Source organism: Ornithorhynchus anatinus, chromosome X1 (genome assembly GCF_004115215.2).
Source record: "Ornithorhynchus anatinus isolate Pmale09 chromosome X1, mOrnAna1.pri.v4, whole genome shotgun sequence".
Classification (NCBI taxonomy): domain Eukaryota; kingdom Metazoa; phylum Chordata; class Mammalia; order Monotremata; family Ornithorhynchidae; genus Ornithorhynchus; species Ornithorhynchus anatinus.
Window position 1 is genome coordinate 49,752,487 of NC_041749.1, and position 18,033 is coordinate 49,770,519.

General features: G+C 44.3%; 1 protein-coding gene across 5 annotated transcripts in view; it reads right to left on the bottom strand.

Moving 5' to 3' along the window:
• Window positions 1-18,033, bottom strand: part of CX1H3orf20 (chromosome X1 C3orf20 homolog) — an 84,195-nt gene that overhangs the window by 48,393 nt on the left and 17,769 nt on the right. For all 5 annotated transcript variants that reach the window (XM_029049878.2, XM_029049877.2, XM_039910403.1 and 2 more), the window contains 3 exons: window positions 13,681-13,833; window positions 10,581-10,701; window positions 10,114-10,245 (listed from right to left, as the gene is read on the bottom strand). In XM_029049878.2, the coding sequence (XP_028905711.1) occupies window positions 10,114-10,245; window positions 10,581-10,701; window positions 13,681-13,833 (406 nt within the window). The remainder of the gene's footprint in view (window positions 1-10,113; window positions 10,246-10,580; window positions 10,702-13,680; window positions 13,834-18,033) is intronic.

The window sequence follows — 18,033 nt, forward strand, 5'->3', positions numbered from 1 at the left end:
GATAGAGCACGGGCCTGGGAGCCAGAAGGACCTGGGTTCTGATCCAGGCTCCACCATTTGTCTGCTGTGTGACCTTGAGCAAGTCATTTCACTTCTCTGGACAGCAGTTACCTCATCTGTAAACTGGGGATTAAAACTGTGAGCTCCTTTGTGGGACATTCATTCATTCATCCAATCGCACTTATTAAGCACTTACTGTGTGCTGAGCACTGTCCTAAGCACTTGGGAAAGAATACAACAATAAACAGTGGCAATCCCTGCCCATAACGAGTTCTCAGTTTAGAGGAAGGGAGACAGATATCAATACAAATAAATAAAATTACAGATATGTACATAAGCATTGTGGGGCTGGGGGGGCAGGGGAGAGAGCAAAGGGAGCAAGTTAGGGTGACACAGAAGGGAGTGGGAGCTGAGGAAAAGTGGGGCTTAGTCTGGGAAGGCGTCTTGGAGGAGATGTGCCTTCCATAAGGTTTTGAAGTGGGGGGAAAGTAATTGTCTGGCAGATTTGAGGACGGAGGGCATTCCAGGCCAGAGGAGGGACGTGGGCTAGGGTTTGGCGGCGAGACAGGCGAGATCGAGGCACAGTGAAAAGGTTAGCACTATCAATCAATCATAGTGACTTCTTACTGTGTGCAGTGCACTGTACTAAGCATTTGAGAGACTATAATATAACAGAGTTGGTGGACCAATATACATTAGGGTGTACATATGTGTACTTCTGTTGATCATTCAATTTTATTTATTCTAAGTCCTCTGCTTGTGAATATTTCTGTCAGTCTTGCCCATCAGAGGCAGGGAATGTATTCTGTGCTTTTGTTATGCTTTCCAAGTACTTATTTCAGGGCAGTGCACAGAGGAGGAGCTCAACAAATACCGAGAGCGCAAATTTCTTGTGGTCAGGGAATGAATCTTCAATCAATTAATCGGTTGTATTTATTGAGCACTTACTGTGTGCAGAGCACTATATAAAGCACTTGGGAGAGAGTATACTGCAAGGAACTGGTAGACATATTTCCTGCCTACAAGATTACAGTCTGTGCTTTTGTTGAATTTCTTAAGCACTTAGTATAGGGCAATGTACACAGTAAGCATTCAATGAATACCATTACCATGAGTACTAGCACTACTGAAATAGGTGACAGCAGGATATGATGTTGGAATCTCTCATTGGGAATGCCGGATGAATCTCAATCCTGAGACTTCACGACAGAGCCTGAGAGGAGAAATTGATTTTAGGGCTAGTGGTTTTCATGGTACAACTCACTCTCTTGTCCCGGCCAGTCATGGTTCCGCCGGGGCACAGAGTAGGTAGACAGGGGTACAATGTGAAGTGCACAAATTTTTTTTTTTACATGTAGGACCCATTTTAAACCAAAGTAACCACAGCATAGTGCCAATGTGGTGTGGCACCATGACCTTGAAGTCAGTGACCTCAGGAGCCGCTGCAGTCTTCACTGCCTGTGTTGGGTAGCTATTTTTCAGGATTCCCACTAGGCCTACCCTCCTTGTGGAACATCCAAGGTGGTTCTTTGGTCTAAAATCTTGACCACCAAAGGCAGAGCCCCAGCAGGCAGAGCCGGGACTCCCGATTCCCAGAGCAGACCTCTTTCCACTGGACTAATAGCCTGTCCTATGAATGATCATGATTCATATTTCTCTTCTTTATTTTCCCATGCTCTCGGGATGGCCTTCTGGGGTTCATTGTTAGTATTAGGCCAGAAAAAGAACCATTCTCTGTTATTCCTCTTCAGAATATCCATCAGAATAAAAAATTGAATCCTCACCCTTCTTCTCTATTAACCCTCTAGACTGTAAGCTCACTGTGGGCAGGGAATGTGTCTACCAACTCTTATAGTGTACTCTCCCAAGCGCTTAGCACAGTGCTCTGTGCACAGTGAGCACTTAATAATAATAATGATGGCATTTATTAAACGCTTACTATGTGCCAAGCACTCTTCTCATAGCTGGGGTAGATACAAGGTAATCAGGTTGTCCCAGGTGGAGCTCAGAGTCAATCTTCATTTTACAGATGAGGTAACTGAGGTACAGAGAAGTTAAGCCAACATTGTCCACATAATGGTTAGTGCTCTGTAAATGTTACTGAATGATTGGTTGGTTGAATTTCACAGCTCCCCTCATCCTCCTCCAAAAATAAAACCCGGCTGCACTTTATCAGTTTCAGTAATGCCAGAGGGAGGGCAAGAAAATAGTCTGTTCAGTAGACAGGGTGAGAAGATGGCCATGATCTAAAAAGAACTATTGTCCAGACACTGAGGCTGACAAACACCTACTTATGTGGAAGCTGTGTGGTGACCAAGACTGAGTCCTTGTTTATCATCTGGCTGGAATGATCCATTTCCCAGCTCTATGGCAAACTGGGCTTTTCTCAGGGCCCCTGGGGCATGCCAGTGGCTTACAATCTCTCAGCATGATCATCATATCTGTAAATGAGGATGGCTCAACCCAGGTTATGGCACATTAGTTCAGCCTTGTTGGAAAGTGACAAACAACTGATAAAGTTGTAAAACTGTGGCCCAGACTCTCGAATGAATCACCACCCCTTGGCATTTGTTAGATCCAGTCAAGGAGAATCTTAGTGCCAATTCAAATTGAATAGGGCACCCCAATTTTGCCTTCCACTATACCCTCCAGTGTTTCCGAGCATCTAGGAAATAGAAAACCCAGGGACTGAGAGGTCCATTCCCATCTCCTACCCTTACTGAGGGTAAGGTACTAAGAGGGGGATTCTTTCCCTGGGGCATTAAACCCATTGACTGCTGTGAAATTCAACCAATCACTTCGTAGCATTTATAGAGCACTAACTATGCAGAGCACTGTGCCAAGCATTTGGAAGGGTACAATGGTGTAAATAGACAAGATGCATGCCAAAAGGAGCTTACGATCTAGTGGGTGAAACAGACCCTAAAATAAATTACAGTTAGAGGGAAGTACTTATACAGTACTAAAGTGTTACAGGTCTGGGGAAGGGTAGTGGGAGTAACCAGTTTTTCCATGATGCGGAAGTTTTGGAAGCAATGAAGCCCTATGTCTCTCCAGTTCCACCCTCCTTCTGCCCCTTCATCTACTCTTTCATCCTTCCCAGCAATATCTCAAGAGATCTCCCACCTCCTTTCAAAATCTAGCCCCTCCACCTGCACCTCTGACCCCATCCCTTCTTAACTTATTAAAGTACTTGCTCCCTTCCCTCCCAGATAGCCATCTTCAACTACTTACTCTCCAGTGGTCTCTTCCCCACTGATGCCCACGCATCCCATCCTAAAATAATCCCTTGACCCCAAAGCTCCCTCCAGTTATTGTCCATGCCCCTCCTACCTTTCCTTTCCAAGCTCCTTAAAAGAGTGGTTTAAGCCCACTGCTTTTACTTCCTCTCCTCCAATGCTCTCCTGGATGCCCTGCATTCTGGCCTCCACATACTCCACTCCACAGAAACTGCCCTCTCTAAGGTCACCAATGATCTTCTTCTTGACAAATTCAATGGCCTCTAATAATAATAATAATAATAATAATAATAATAATAATAATAATATTTGTTAAGTGCTTACTATGTGCCAATCACCATTCTAAGCGCTGAGGTAGATACGAGGTAATCAGGTTGTCCCAGGTGGGGCTCACAGTCTTAATCCCCATTATATAGATGAGGGAACTGAGGCACAGAAAAGTGAAATGACTTGCCCAAAGTCAGACTCCTGACAAGTGGCGGGGCCGGGAATAGAACCCATGAACTCTAACTCCCAAGCCTGTGCTTTTTCCACTAAGCCATTCTACTTCATCATATCAGCCTAGACCTCTCAGCTGCCTTCAGTACTGTGGACTACCCCTGCTCCCTGAAACATTATCCAACATTTGCTTCAATGAAACTGTCCTCTCCCGGTCCTCTTTCTCCTCTTATCTCTCTGGGCACTCCTTCTCAGTCTCTTTCATAGGCTTCTCCTCTGCCTTCCATCTTTCCAGACAATCACTCTCCCCATCTTCAAAGCCTTATTGAAAGCATATCCCCTTCCAGAGGACCATCTCCTCCAAGAGGCCTTCCTCTATTAGGCCCACATTTCCTTTTCTCCCAATCTCTTCTGCACTGCCCTTCTACTTGGATTTGCACCCTTTATTAATCGCTCCTTCAGCCCCACAGAATTTATGTATGTAGCTAATTTATTTATATTAATGTCTGTCTCCCCCTCTGGGCTCTAAGCTCAATGTGGGCAGGGAAGTTGTCTACTAACTCTGCTATAGTGTACCTTTTCAAGAACTTAGTACAATGCTCTGAACACAATAAGCACTCAAGAAATACAATTGCTTGATTGATCATCTGACTCCAAGCCCATGCTCTTTCCAGTTGACAACACTGCACTCAGTAAACACTCATTGATTGTTTATTGATTGATAGAAAGGGAGTAAATGGGGTGGTTTGATGAAAGATTAATCAGAGGAGGCTCCCTGGAGGAGAGGTGATTTTAGAAGGGTGCTGAGACCCCCAGATGCTGCAGAAAGTTGCAGGGGCACACAATAGATGATGACCTGTGGGGCTCAAACTCTGAACACTTGAAAACTTCGCAACCAAAGTTTTACAGATTGGACCTGTTGTTCAAATATTTACTAAGCCCTCACACTATCACTTCCTCCCAATATCTCCTGGAAGGTCTAGGGCAGAAGGAAATAAAATTGAGGATTTTTGCCTATTTTCTCACCATAGATTGCGATTTGCCCCCGATGTTTTATGAATAAGGAATTACATTCCTGAAGGAGATCAACCAAATAGCCCCATTGCTGAACTAGATATTCTGAAGGAAGAGTGTATCCTTAAACCTGCTCCACAGTGACAGGAAAGTAAAGGAGACATCAAAGCAAAGTTTTCCTTCAAAAAAAAAAAAGGACATGCCAACAGAAAGGAAATATTCTCCTCACATAGAGGAATGCCTGGAATTTAATTATCTACCAGAAAGCAGAGGGCTTTGCAGGGGAGGGGGGAAATGTATATTTATTTAGCACAGGCATACTTCAGTTGAAATGCTTTCTAAGCAGTTTTGAAGTGCATTAAATTATACAAAGGGTCTTCTCAGTTGAAACAGATTGATTTTATAACATGGTACCTGTTGTGTGTCTTTAAAAAATTGAAAGCAGAGAAAAAAATGCCAATGGGACAATGACTAATTCTAAATTGTAAAGGATGAGCCAATTAATACCAAAACGTGGAGAAATCTGCCATTCAACCAGCCTACCCAGCCAGGCTCTAGACTAATAAAGAATTTTAATTGAGAAGTGCCCTTGTTTCAAAAGTACATCTGCAATATAAATATTTAGCAAAGAACCAGGAAACCATATCTTAAAAGACTAGGTTGTTTTAAGGCAGTTTTCCTTTTTTCCCTATGAGCTCCTCTTCAAAGGTTAATGGGAATCTTGGGAGATAATTTAACAAGGTTCACCATTCCATATATGTTTAAAGGGGGGGGGATTTTCACTGCTTTACTTACATCTAATCTTTCTTTTGCTGACAAGCAAACACCAGATAGGCAGAAATTCAGGGGCATGGCCGATTGAGAAGGGTATGTCTGAAGAATGGGAAAACACAAGGGACCTTGATCTAGATTTCTTTACCAGATTGATTTTTCAATTAATAAAGTTGAAACCTGTAGTTGAGTGGGTGAGGACCTTATCTCCCCTGATGGGCTACCTTGGTGCTCAATATGCTAAGTGGCAGGTGCCACTGATAACTGAGACATCTGAAAACGGGCCCAAAAAGTGTCAGAATGGACTCTGGCCCCAGACCTGGACACTCCTCAGTTTGGTTTTCTCCATCCCGTCCTCTTGGGTTGGCTCAGATCAGGTCTTGAGGAAAGAAGAAGCAATCAATCCATCAATCAATTGTATTTATTAAGTGCTTACTGTGTGCAGAGCCCTGTATTATGTGCTTGGTAGAGTAGGCTATAACAGAGTTGGTAGACACGTTCCCTGCCTACAATGAGCTTACAGTCTAGAAGGGGAGACAGACATTAATAGACATAAATAAATTATGGATATGTACCTAAGTGCTGGGGGGTGAGGATGGGGGTGAATCTAGAGAGCAAATCCAAGTGAAAGGCCAAAATAGAAGGGAGTGGGAGAAGAGGGTATGAAGGCTTGGTCAGGGAAACCCTCAGAGGAGATGGAGGACTTCGAAGGTGGGGAGAGTGATCATCTGTCAGATATGAAGAGGGAGGGCATTCCAGGCCAGAGGCAGGATGTGGGCGAGAGGTTGGCAGCAACGTATATGAGATCAACGCACAGTGAGTAGAGGAGAGAAGTGTGCGGGCTGGGTTGTAGTAGGAGAGCAGCTAGGTAAGGTAGGAGGGGGCAAGGTGACAGTGTTTTAAAGCCTATGGTAAGGAGTTTCTATCTGATACAGAGGCAACCACTAGAGATTCTTGAGGAGTGGGGAAACAAGAACTAAATTCTTCTGTGGAAAAATGATTCAGGCAGTAGAGTGAAGTATGGTCTTGAGTGGGGAGAGACAGGAGGCAGGAAGGTCAGCAAGGAGGAGTAGGGCAAATGCTTGGATTAACGTGATAGCAGTTTGAATGGAAAGAAAAGGGCAGATTTTAGCAACGTTGTGAAAGTTGAACTGACAGGATTTAGTGACAGATTGAATATGTGGGTTGAATGAGAGAGATGAGTCAAGGATAATGCCAAGGTTATGGGCTTGTGAGACAGGCCTACTAGAAAGACCTGGGGCCAGGGAGTCAGGGGACGTGGGTTTTAATCCAGGCTCTACCACTTGCCTGCTGTGTATGCTTGGCCAAGTCACTTACTTTCTTCGGTCCTTAGTTGTCTCATCTACAAAAGGGGGATAAATATCTGTTCTCCTTCCCTTTTAGACTGAGCTCCATGTGGGATAGGGGCTGTGATCAGTCTGCTTATACAGCATGGCCTAGTGGATAGAGCATAGGCCTGGGAGTCAGAAGAACCTGGGTTCTAATTTCGGGTCTGCCACTTGACTGCTGTGTAACTTTGGGCAAGTCCCTTAACTTCTCTATGCCTTAGTTACCTCATCTGTAAAATGGGGATTAAGACTGTGAGCCTCATGTGGAACAGGGACTGTGTCCAACCCAGTTACCTTGTATCTACTCCAGGGCTTAGTACAGTGCCTGGCACATAGTAAATGCTTAACAAATAGCACAATTATTATTATTATTATTATTGTCATTATCGTCACCCCGCCACTTAGTACAGTGCTTGGCAAATAATCTGTGCTTAAAGATACCATTATCATTATTAATAAGTTTTGGCATCCACAAGGTGACAAAAGGCAAACCACTGGGCACATTTTGCTCAGTTTCCCTCCCTTCTTGACAACACACCCCAATTCCTGAAAAGTGGTTCAGTTCTGGCCCAGTCTCAGAATCCTGAGGGGTTTTGAGGTAGGTCTGGAGTCTTCCCTCAGTTCTAGTACAAGGTCCCAGGTTGTCTCTAGCTTGAAGGACCACAGAAGGTCAAAGAAGTCCTGTGGCTGATTTGGGAATTTGGATCCCTTCATGATCAAATTTGGCCCAGGATCTCCAGGACCACCCTGAGCTCAACCCACAGCTGAATCCCAAAACTAACCATGCCTGCTAGGAGGCCCATCAAAAGCAGCAAGAGATGCCACTCCAAAACAAGATGTCTCTGGAAAGAATTGTGTCTACTGACCTGCCTTGGTTTGGACTCTCGGCCCAGGGGTTGAGCCAGCACTGAGTTGATCTACCTTCATGATATCTCCGGAACCTGCTCTTTCCTCTCCATCCAACCTGCTACCACAATGATCCAAGTGTTCATCATTTCCCCCTTTGGCTGCTGCATCAGCCTCCTCGTGGACTTCCCCGCCTTCAGTCTATACTTCACTCTGCTGCCTGGATCATTGTGCTTAAAAAACATTCAATCCATGTCTTCCCACTCCTCGAGAGAACCTTCAGTGATTGCACATCCAGCTCCGCATCCAACGGAAACTCCTTACCACAGGGAAGCAGCATGGCACCATGGAAAGAGCACTGGTCTGGGAGACAAAGGACCTGGGTTCTAGTGCCGACTCTTCCAGTTGCCTGCTGTGGGACCTTGGCAAAGTCACAACTTCTCTGTGCCTCAGTTTCCTCATCTGTAAAGTGGGGATTCGATATCTGTTCTTCCCCCTACATAGACTGTGAACCCCTTAAGGGACAGGAACTGAGTCCAATCTGATTATCTTGTACATACCCCAGCACTTAGTACAGTGCTTAGCACATAGTAAACACTTAAATACCAATACTATCTTCATCATTAGCTTTAAAGCACTCAGTCAGCTGAATGACTCAGCTCACTGATTTCCTACTCCAATTCAGCCTGCACACTTTACTCTTTTAATACCAACCTGCTCTGTCCCTCAAAAGGCATCTATCCTGTCACTGGTCCCTCTCCCACATCCTCCCTCTAGCCTAGAACTATTTCTCCCTTCACACCCAACAGACCATCACTACCCCCATCTTCAGAATCTTATTAAAATCTCATCTCCTCCAAGAGGCGTTTCCCAACTAAGCCCTCATTTCCCTTACTCCCTCTCCCTTCTGCATCACCTATGCGCTTGGATCTGTACCCTTTTTAAGTACTTGATGTTCACCCCACCCTCAGCCCCACAGCACTTATGTACCAAGCTGTCATTTATTTTAATGTATCCCCCTGTAGACTGTAAGGTCCTTGTGGGCTGGGAATGTGTCTACCAACGTTGTTGTGTTGCACTCTCCCAAGTATTTAGTACAGTGTCCTGCACACAAATACCACTGATTGATTGACTTATCTCTGAGAGCCAAATAGAGGGCCGAGGTGCTGTTCATCTTTGTGCTTTGGGCTTGATGTTGAATGGTCCCTTCCACTTGGGTTCACCTGGAGTATGCCGTGTTCATTGCTAAGCACTGTAGTGACCCTCTTCCATCGGTACAAGGCATTATGGAGGGCCCTGAGAATCTCCCAAGCACAGCAGCATAGGCCTACAGGCCCAGGACCCAAAAGGTCAAACCCAACCTAACACACTAGCATTGTACTTCTTCAGATCCCGGCTGTCAGTGTTTGTCATCTCTCTGATACTGTGAAAGGCTTGGGGACATTTGTGGACCCAAAGAATCTATGGAAAAATGCTTTTGGGCCTCTGATTTTATGACCTGTACCCAAGCCTGATGATCAAAATAATGAAGTAAAATAAAGGTGATATAACATGGTAATAAAAATAAATCTACCAGGAAGGACAATGATGGGAACAACAAAAATATAATTTTCTGCTTGACCAATTGAAATCCTAGAACAGATTTAGCTTTTTTCTTCTTTGTATTTCAATTTTTACTTGGTCTAGTTGACGATAGTAACTGTGTAGCTGGAAATCATTGAAAAAATTAATTGGACAAAAGACAACAGGATTAATTTGTACCACATCTCTGAATCAGAATGAACAGAATCTATGTGCAGGGCACAGGGACACTTCGGCAACATTCAAAAGATGTGAAAGTCATGACCTCTGCCCTCGAGGACTTTGTAATCTAATGGGAGAAGATTGTAGGTACACATTGAAGAATATTCCACAGAGGGAAGAAGAAAAGCAGAGTGGAGAAGCAGCGTGGCCTTGTGGAGTCACGAGGGTCCTTCTGGGAGTCAGAAGGACCTGGGTTCTAATCCCAGCTCCACCACTTGTCTGCTGTGTGACTTTGGGCAAGTCACTTTTACTTCTTTGCCTCAGTTACCTCATCTGTAAAATGGGGATTAAGAGACTGTGAGCCCTATGTGCGACAGGGACTTTGTCCAACCTTATTAACTTTACTCCAGTGTTTAGTACAGTGCCTGGTACAAAGTAAATGCTCAACAAATATCACTAAAAAAAAGGAAAGCAATACACATAAATTGGCCAAAGTGAATAGATAAAATAAACAGATACATATATCAGTACTAAAAGATCAGATGAGATGGCATGAGTGGGATGGTTAGGGCTTAGTCATGGAATGGTAATCTCTGTTTCTGTTTCCTCTTCTTTCCCTGGGCATAAGGCACTTTGGCCGATAACTGGATTTCAAATTATGCATAGCTAACACAAGGGCCACTCAGTAACCTATTAGGAAGATAATGCCTTACCTGCTTTTCCAGAGGGATTTTGTGAGGGCAATCCGTTGCGGATACAGACAGAGTCACAGACTCTCCCAAACACTGAAAGGTCAGAAACACGCTTTTTTGATTGAGGACTCTCAGCAGCAGCTGTTCATTCAACTACAGAAAAACATTCACAGAATTAAGGCCCTCCACCCTCCTTCCCATTTTACTGCCCAGCAAGAATCTCCCATTGCTCCAGTCAGGTGCACACTGCCCTTTGAGCTATTCTTACCCTCCTGACTGCCTCCAAGCCCCAGATCCATTTAGAGCTGCGGGGCCCGGAAAGTTGTGAAATAGTCTGGGACAGGAACGAGGACAGCTGGGGATAACTCTTCAATGGCAACTTCCACGCCCAATCCCGTACCCTTGATTGACTAAGAAAAACCTCCCAGGACCAGACAAAAAACACCTCGGCACTATTTCCAGGGAGCAGGGACTCTTAGCCCTCATACCTGAAACTTCAAAGACTGCAAAGTGTTTGTTTTGGAAGCCCATTTCCATGAGTGAGTCTCTTGTCCATAAGGATCTCTTGCAATCCCTCCTTTGAGATCCATCATCACTGCAAATGAAACACTGGGCGAAAAACAGGAATTAACAAGCTCTTACTACATGGGCTGAGGGAGGAAGGTCGTTTGGTCAGACTCCAGGCCTTACTCAAGTATGGCACCCCTAAGCTTTAGCAGTGATCCCTTTCTTTCTCTGACTTGGCTCCCTTGGAACTTTTGGCAAAAATCACTTTCCAGGAGGCCTAATCCCAAAGCAAGAGCCTCGAACCAACTCTGCTGTCATTCTTCAAATTGTGTTTGAGAATTGTGTTTTGCATTCCTAAGTATCCTGTCATGCATTTGCCTTTGACTAATTTATTTTATCAACCAATGGTATATATTGAGCACTTAATGTGTGTGGAGCACTGTATTAAGTGCTTGGGAGCATACAACAGTATTGGTAGACACGGTTCCCTGCCCACACTGAGCTTTCAGAATGAGTCTGCTAATTAACGAAATTAATAAATAGTCTGGGACAGGCATGGGGAGAGCTGGGGGATAACTCTTCAATGCCAACTTCCATGCCCAATCCTATACCCTTGACTGATTTATTGATGGATTGATTTAAATAAATCCCATTTATTGATAGAGTCTGCCGCCATCGACTCACTTTTTAAATTTACTGAAGTCACTGGCAACCCTGATCCCGAATCTGCTTCCAACATCCAGAATGAAATGAGCCTAATTCCCAGCATTTCATGGCCACACCATTTAAGTTCCTTGAGAGCAGGTATTATGTCTAACTCGATTTTACTCTCCCATGTGCTTAGTACAAGGCTCTACACCCAATAAGTCTCAATAAATACCACTGATTGATCGATTTACTATGCAGCCACATGATTGAAGGCTCATTTTCATAACCTCAACTTTTATTGGTTATCCCAGTTTCCAAAGCTGGCTCCAGTCGTGAGGCCAGAAGATGGGCTGCTTGATGCTGTTGATTTCTTTTTTTTTTTTTTAACAAAAAGATTCCCAAAGTTAAACTTCTCTATAAAGTTACTAGTGATCTTGACATCAGATATTCAGCTCTAGCGTAGCAATCCTCCCCTATATGGGAAGGTGGAAGAGAATGCTCTTGTGTTCTCTCAAGCACTTAGTACAGTGTCCTGCACACAGTGAACGTTCAATGAATAAGATCTATTAAATGATTGGTCTCCTTTTTCATTTTCCTGCTTGGAGACTTGCCCAGGCTTCCCTTTCTTTACATGGGTGGGCAGGGAAAGTGTTTGATGTTATATTGTACTTTCCCAGGCGCTTAGTTCAATGTTTTGCATACAATAAGTGCTTAATAAATGATTAATAATAATGGGCTCTTTCAACACACAGTTGCAGTTTGGGGTCCCACATTCATAGAGTATGAGAATGATTCAGGGGTTCCATCACTTCAAGCACACATTTAGGAGGAGGCCCTGCTCAGATTTCAGGTGGTTCAGCTGTGGAACGACCTTGGGTTGGGCTTCATTACGCTCGGGCCCAGTTTGGCCATGAGAGGCCCCTCTAGTCTAGATCCCTGTTCAATATCTTTTGCTTGGTGTTATGATTTTTGTAAGTTTTTCCTTTTTGTTGATACCTTCCCTCACAGTAGCTTCTGAGCAGTAGTAGTGTTCCAGTGTGTGAGTAGCCTGACTTAGGGCGTGGGGAGGCCTCATAGAATTGCCTGGCCTGAAGGTATTTGGAGCTTACTTTGCTTTTTCTGTGTAAACCTGGATTCTCTTGACATGGGTATGTGTACCCAGACTGGAAGCACTTTTTGAAGCCAGAATTGTCCCCTAGCAAATTCTGGTTTTGACCCAAATCTGCATGGGGCAAACCTAATGTCAAACTCAAACCTGTCGGTGGTGGGGATGGAGCCAGGGGTCATGAGAAGCAGTGGACCTTGAGAAGCAGTATTGTCTAGTGGATAGAGAATGGGGCTGGGAGTCGGAAGGAAATTATAATAATAATTGTGGTATTAAGTGATTACTATGTGCCAGGCACTGTTCTAAGCGCTTGGGGTAGATACAGGGTAGACTGGTTGGACACAGTGCCTGTCCCACATAGGACTCACAGTCCTAGTCCCCATTTTACAGATGAGATAACTGAGGCACAGAGAAGTGAAGTGACTGGCCCAAGTTCACACAGCAGGCAGGTGGCAGACGCCGGATTAAAACCCAGGAGCTTCTGACTCCCAGGCCCATGCTCTATCCATTAGGCTGCACTGCTTCTCAATGGGTTCTAATCCTGACTCCGCTGCTTATCTGTTGTGTGACCTTGGGCAAGTCACTTCACTTCTCTGGGCCTCAGTTACCTCATCTGTAAAATGGGGATTAAGACTGTCAGCCCCATGTGAAACATGGACTGTCTTCAAATTTACTATCTTGTAGCTACCTCAGCACTTAGTACAGTACCTGGCACATAGTAAGTACTTAATAAATACCATGAAAAGAAAAAATCTTGCCTTTAAGACCACCCGTAGGATCTATGAGAAGCAGCATGCCTTAGTGGAAAGAGCCCGGGCCTAGGAGTCAGAAGGACCTGGGTTCTAATCCCCCTTCTGCCACTTGTCTGCTGCTTGATTTGGGGCAAGTCACTTAACTTCTCTGTGCCTCAGTTACCTCATCTGTAAAATGTGGATTAAGACTGTGAGCCCCATGTGGGACAACCTGATTACCCTGTATCTACCCCAGTGCTCAGAACAGTGCTTGGCACATAGTAAGAGCTTAACAAATACTTTAATTATTATTATTATGCCTGGCAGATGTGGATTTTCCATTTTCTCCACCCTGCCTTCCCCCACCTGCTGTCATCCCTTGGTGCTCCAAGGCAGTTTTCTAGGGCCAGGCAGACTGCTGGTGGGATAAGATAGCAAACACAGTACAGTACCACCAAGCACCTCACACATCCGTGCTCAGTTCCTGCTGGAACCTACAAAGCTCTGAGTAGAGCTAGGCTACCTAGCCTTCAGAGGCTAAGGATACATTCAACCTGAAGTTTTCCTCACTTCCAGAACTACAGATAGCTCACTCACTCATCTGTGAAACTGTACTGGACATGTGCCAGGCCTTCTGACGTGAAGATGGCTAAAAGAGCAAAGCTTGGAGCATCTTCGTATACAAAGGTGATCAATCTCCCTGAGCAGCAGGTAGGAATTTGACTCACAGCCACGTTTCCTGAAGGATAACTAATAGGTAGTTAAGGATGATGAACATAAAATGTATGATCTTCATACAAGTCCCATAATATGCCTTGTTTCTAACAATAATAATAATATCAATAAAAACAACAATAATTGCATTTGTTAAGTGCTTACTATGTGCCAAGCATTCCACTAAGCCCTGGAATATAAATCAATATATGCAGGTCAGACACAGTCACTGTCCCTGTCCCACCTAGGGCTCACAGCCTAAGTAGGTGGGGCCTACTAGTAATTAGTATTTAGACTGCAAACTTCTTGAAGGCTGGCCGTATTCCTTGCCTTCGAGCTTTCATAATTTCCCTCAGCACCCAGTATAATACAACTGCACAAAGTAGATAATAAATACTATGATGATGGCGATGATGAAGTGAACATAATTTAAATCTTAAACCTTTTGCTTTCCCACACTTTCCTCTCCATGCAGGCTCACATCCTCCTTTTCATTTCGACTTCTACAAAGCTAACCAGGCAGAAGCAGTGTTTGTAAAACACCTTCCTACTCTGAGGATCACCAGGAGCATTTGAAATCAGGTAGCAGGATCTTGGGATGTTATCTCTGGCATTTTCAGGATCAGCAAGGTACAGAGAAACAAACTACTGTCTATCGTCCGAGTTTTAGGGCCTGAGATATTTAGAGCAGGACTGAACTTGTCTGAGCACATTCAAAAATGCTTGCTGCTGTAGTCAGAGCCTATTTCAAGCTTTCAATAAATCTCTCACCCCAAAACTATCTCAGATCCCTCAGAAAAACTTGGACTTACCTCATAGTGCTTTTGGGGTGTGGGATTTATGAAAACCGGAAATAGGATATGACTACAGAGGCCAGGATTTTTAAATATGCCCAAACAAGTGGAACTTTTTGTGCTCTAAAAGTTTACTTTATAGTTTCCTCACAAATTAAATTATTTTCACCTAAAAATCTCTCTGTAGACCTTTACTGACTGAAACTGTCGGTTGCAACAAATGTCTACTGGGACTGTCAAGATAGCCAAGTGTTTTCAAAACTATTTTCACTCTTTGAGGAGAGTCCTCCTGATGGAAACACACAAAATCAATTTGAGTGTTGAGCCAGTGAAAATATTTTGAAAAAAAAAATGTCAAAATATATACAAAATTGAAAACCCAAGAATCCCAGAAATGGAAGGACCCTCAAAAAGTCAGTTAGGTTAACTCCTCCCATCAGACAGGTGAATGACTAAACCATCCAGGACAGATGGTGAGTACGTTTTTCTTAAAGCTCTCCAGGGATGCAGACTCCACAGCCTCATCTGGTGTTTTATCACCCTGATAGTTAAAGCAGGAGTGATTTTGATCAGACATAAGAATTAGGTTCATTTTCTCACATTTGGTCTTCTGTGGACTTGAAGAAAGATAACCAGCATCCTTCTCATGGTCATTCGTTAGCCTTTTCTTTTCCAGGTCGAGCAACCCTAATTCCTTTCCTTTCCCTTTATAAAATCTATTTTCCATCCTGTGAATCACTTTCTTCTCTGGACCCTCATCCAGTTTTTCCACAGGACATCTAGTTCTTCTCAGCCTGGCTTATTATACTTTCCTAGAGAAAAACTGAAATGGCTTGGCATTATTCACTTTTCCCAAAGCCATTTGTACATCCATCTCTGCCAGGCTTTATCAACATAATTAGCTCTCTGTTACTGAAGCAAACTAGCAAGCTTGTTGCAGTTCTGGGGTGGCCCCTCCCCTTGAAGCTCTACAGTCACAGAGGGGGCACACGCTTTTCCCCCCACAGATGGAAAACTGAGATGTTACAGGATCTCAAAGATGCCACTGTCATCACCATCTTCAAGAAGAAGGATGAAAGATCAGGCTGTGGCAATTATTGGGGCAATTGACTGCTCTCCGATGGCTTCTTTCCCACTGCCTTCAAATGTGCTCATGTCTCCCTTATCCTAAAAACCCTTTCCTTGACCCCACGGTTCCCTCCAGTTATCACTCCATCTCCCTTCTACCATTCCTCTCCAAACTTCGTGAACAAGTTGTCATCGTCTGCCATCACTTCCTCTCCTCCAAATTTCTCCTTGACGCCTTCCAATCTGGCTTCTGCCCCCTTCACTCCACCAAAACTGCCCCCTCAAAGGTCACCAATGATCTCCTTTTTCCCAAATCCAGTGGTGTCTACTCCATCTGAATCCTCCTCGAATTCTCAACTGCCTCCAACACTGTCAACCACCCCCTTCTCCTGGAAATATTATCTAAGCTTGTCTTCACTGACACTGCCCTATCCTGATTCTCCTCCTATCTCACTGGCCTCTCGTTCTCAATTTCTTTCATGAGCTCCTCCTCTGGCTCCCACGCCCTAACTGTAGGACTCCCTCAAGGTTCAGTTCTCCGTCCCCTTCTACTCTCCATCTACATTCACTCCCTTGGAGAACTCATTCACTCCAATGGTTTCAACTACCATCTCTATGTAGATGATTTCCAAATGTAAATCTCCATCCCTGGTCTCTCTGCTCCACTGCAATCTCACATTTCCTCCTACCTTCAGGACATCTCTATTTGGATGTCAAGCTTACCCCTCAAACTTAACATGTCCAAAACAGAACTCCTCTTCCCACCCAAGCCCTGTCCTCCCCCAACTTTCCTGTCACTGTAGTCTGCACCACCATCCTCGCTCACAACCCCATACCCTTAGCATTATCCTCGACTCATCTCTACTAACTCTGTTATATTGTAAGTACTTAGTACATTGCTCTGCACACAGTAAGTGCTCAATAAATACCATTGATTGATTACCGACTGGGAAGAACCTAGCCGGAGTCCTTCTGGATTGATTGGTGAAGAATATCATTGTTTGCATGGTCCTGGAATTGTGATGTGGCTTCAGTACTCAACATGGCACAGCAGACATGACCTCACAGCACGTCAGATACAGAAGTGCAGGGATCAGCCATGAAACCTCTATACAGTTTCTACTGTAGTAGAGCCAGGCTTTGGCAATTAGCATATTAAACTGCCGGAAGATGCTCATTAAGATTCTGACACTGCTCCTTGACGGTATGGCTGATCGTGTCGGAGTTGAGAGTGCTCTGTCTGATCCATCCTTGATCACCAGTAAAGGTGGGCTAAGTAGTAGACCCCGTCCTCTTCAATTTCCTCTATGCAGTCACATTGGATGCTACAACAATGGGCACACAGAGTGTGGGAGCCATGTGACATTAAGTGTCAATCCAAACTGAAGGTCTACAAAACTCTAGTGTTGTCCAACCTCCTCTGTACCTATGGGACCTGGACTCCCCATGGATGCTACATCTGACTCCTGAAGCAATTCCATCAATTCCATTTCCTTCTATGGAACCTAATGTTCTCAACACAGCTGTGCAGGGTGGAAGGTGTACGGAGAATGGAGGGCAGAAGGATTCCTAAACAGTTGCTCTATGGTCAGCTGAAAAGGGGCAACTGGAAACAAGAGAAGGACAAATGCTTTAAAGATGCACTGAATCAATCAAGCAAGCTAACAAAGCTTCAGACAATTGCGCATGTTGGGTGTAAGCTGGGTGACTTTCATGGAAAGAGCATGGACTTGGGAGTCAGAGGTTGTGGGTTCTAATCCCGGCTCTGCCACTTGTCAGCTGTGTGACTTTGGGCAAGTCACTTAACTTCTCTGTGCCTCAGTTACCGCATCTGTAGAATGGGGATTACGACTGAGCGCCCCACGTGGGACACCCTGATTACCTTGTATCGACCCCAGTGCTTAGAACAGTGCTTGGCACATAGTAAGCACTTAAATACCATAATGATTTATTATTATTATTATTATTATTATGGCAAATAAACCAGTATGGTATGCTGACATCCAGAAAGGAGGGGGTTTTGTTGAGCAGAAACTTTGAGAGAATCATGAGGCAACTGCACCAGGTGTGGCAAACCAACACGATACCATAACAAAGGGTAATATTTTTTGTGTTCACTGTGTCATTGGGACTGTGGGTCCGGCATTGGCCTTGCCATCCACCACCAGAGAGATAAACTTCACCATCAATGGCATCATCTTTGAATACAAAGGAAAACTACAATATGGGATGGTTCTCCAGAAGCTCCCTCCCCTGTCTACAGAAGTGTGGCTATTCTGCAAGAGAGAAAAGTGAACAAAGATGTCTCATGGACTGGGAGTCTCTCTCTCCCAGCCAGTTTATCTTATTTAATAAGACACAGACCTGGAAAAGA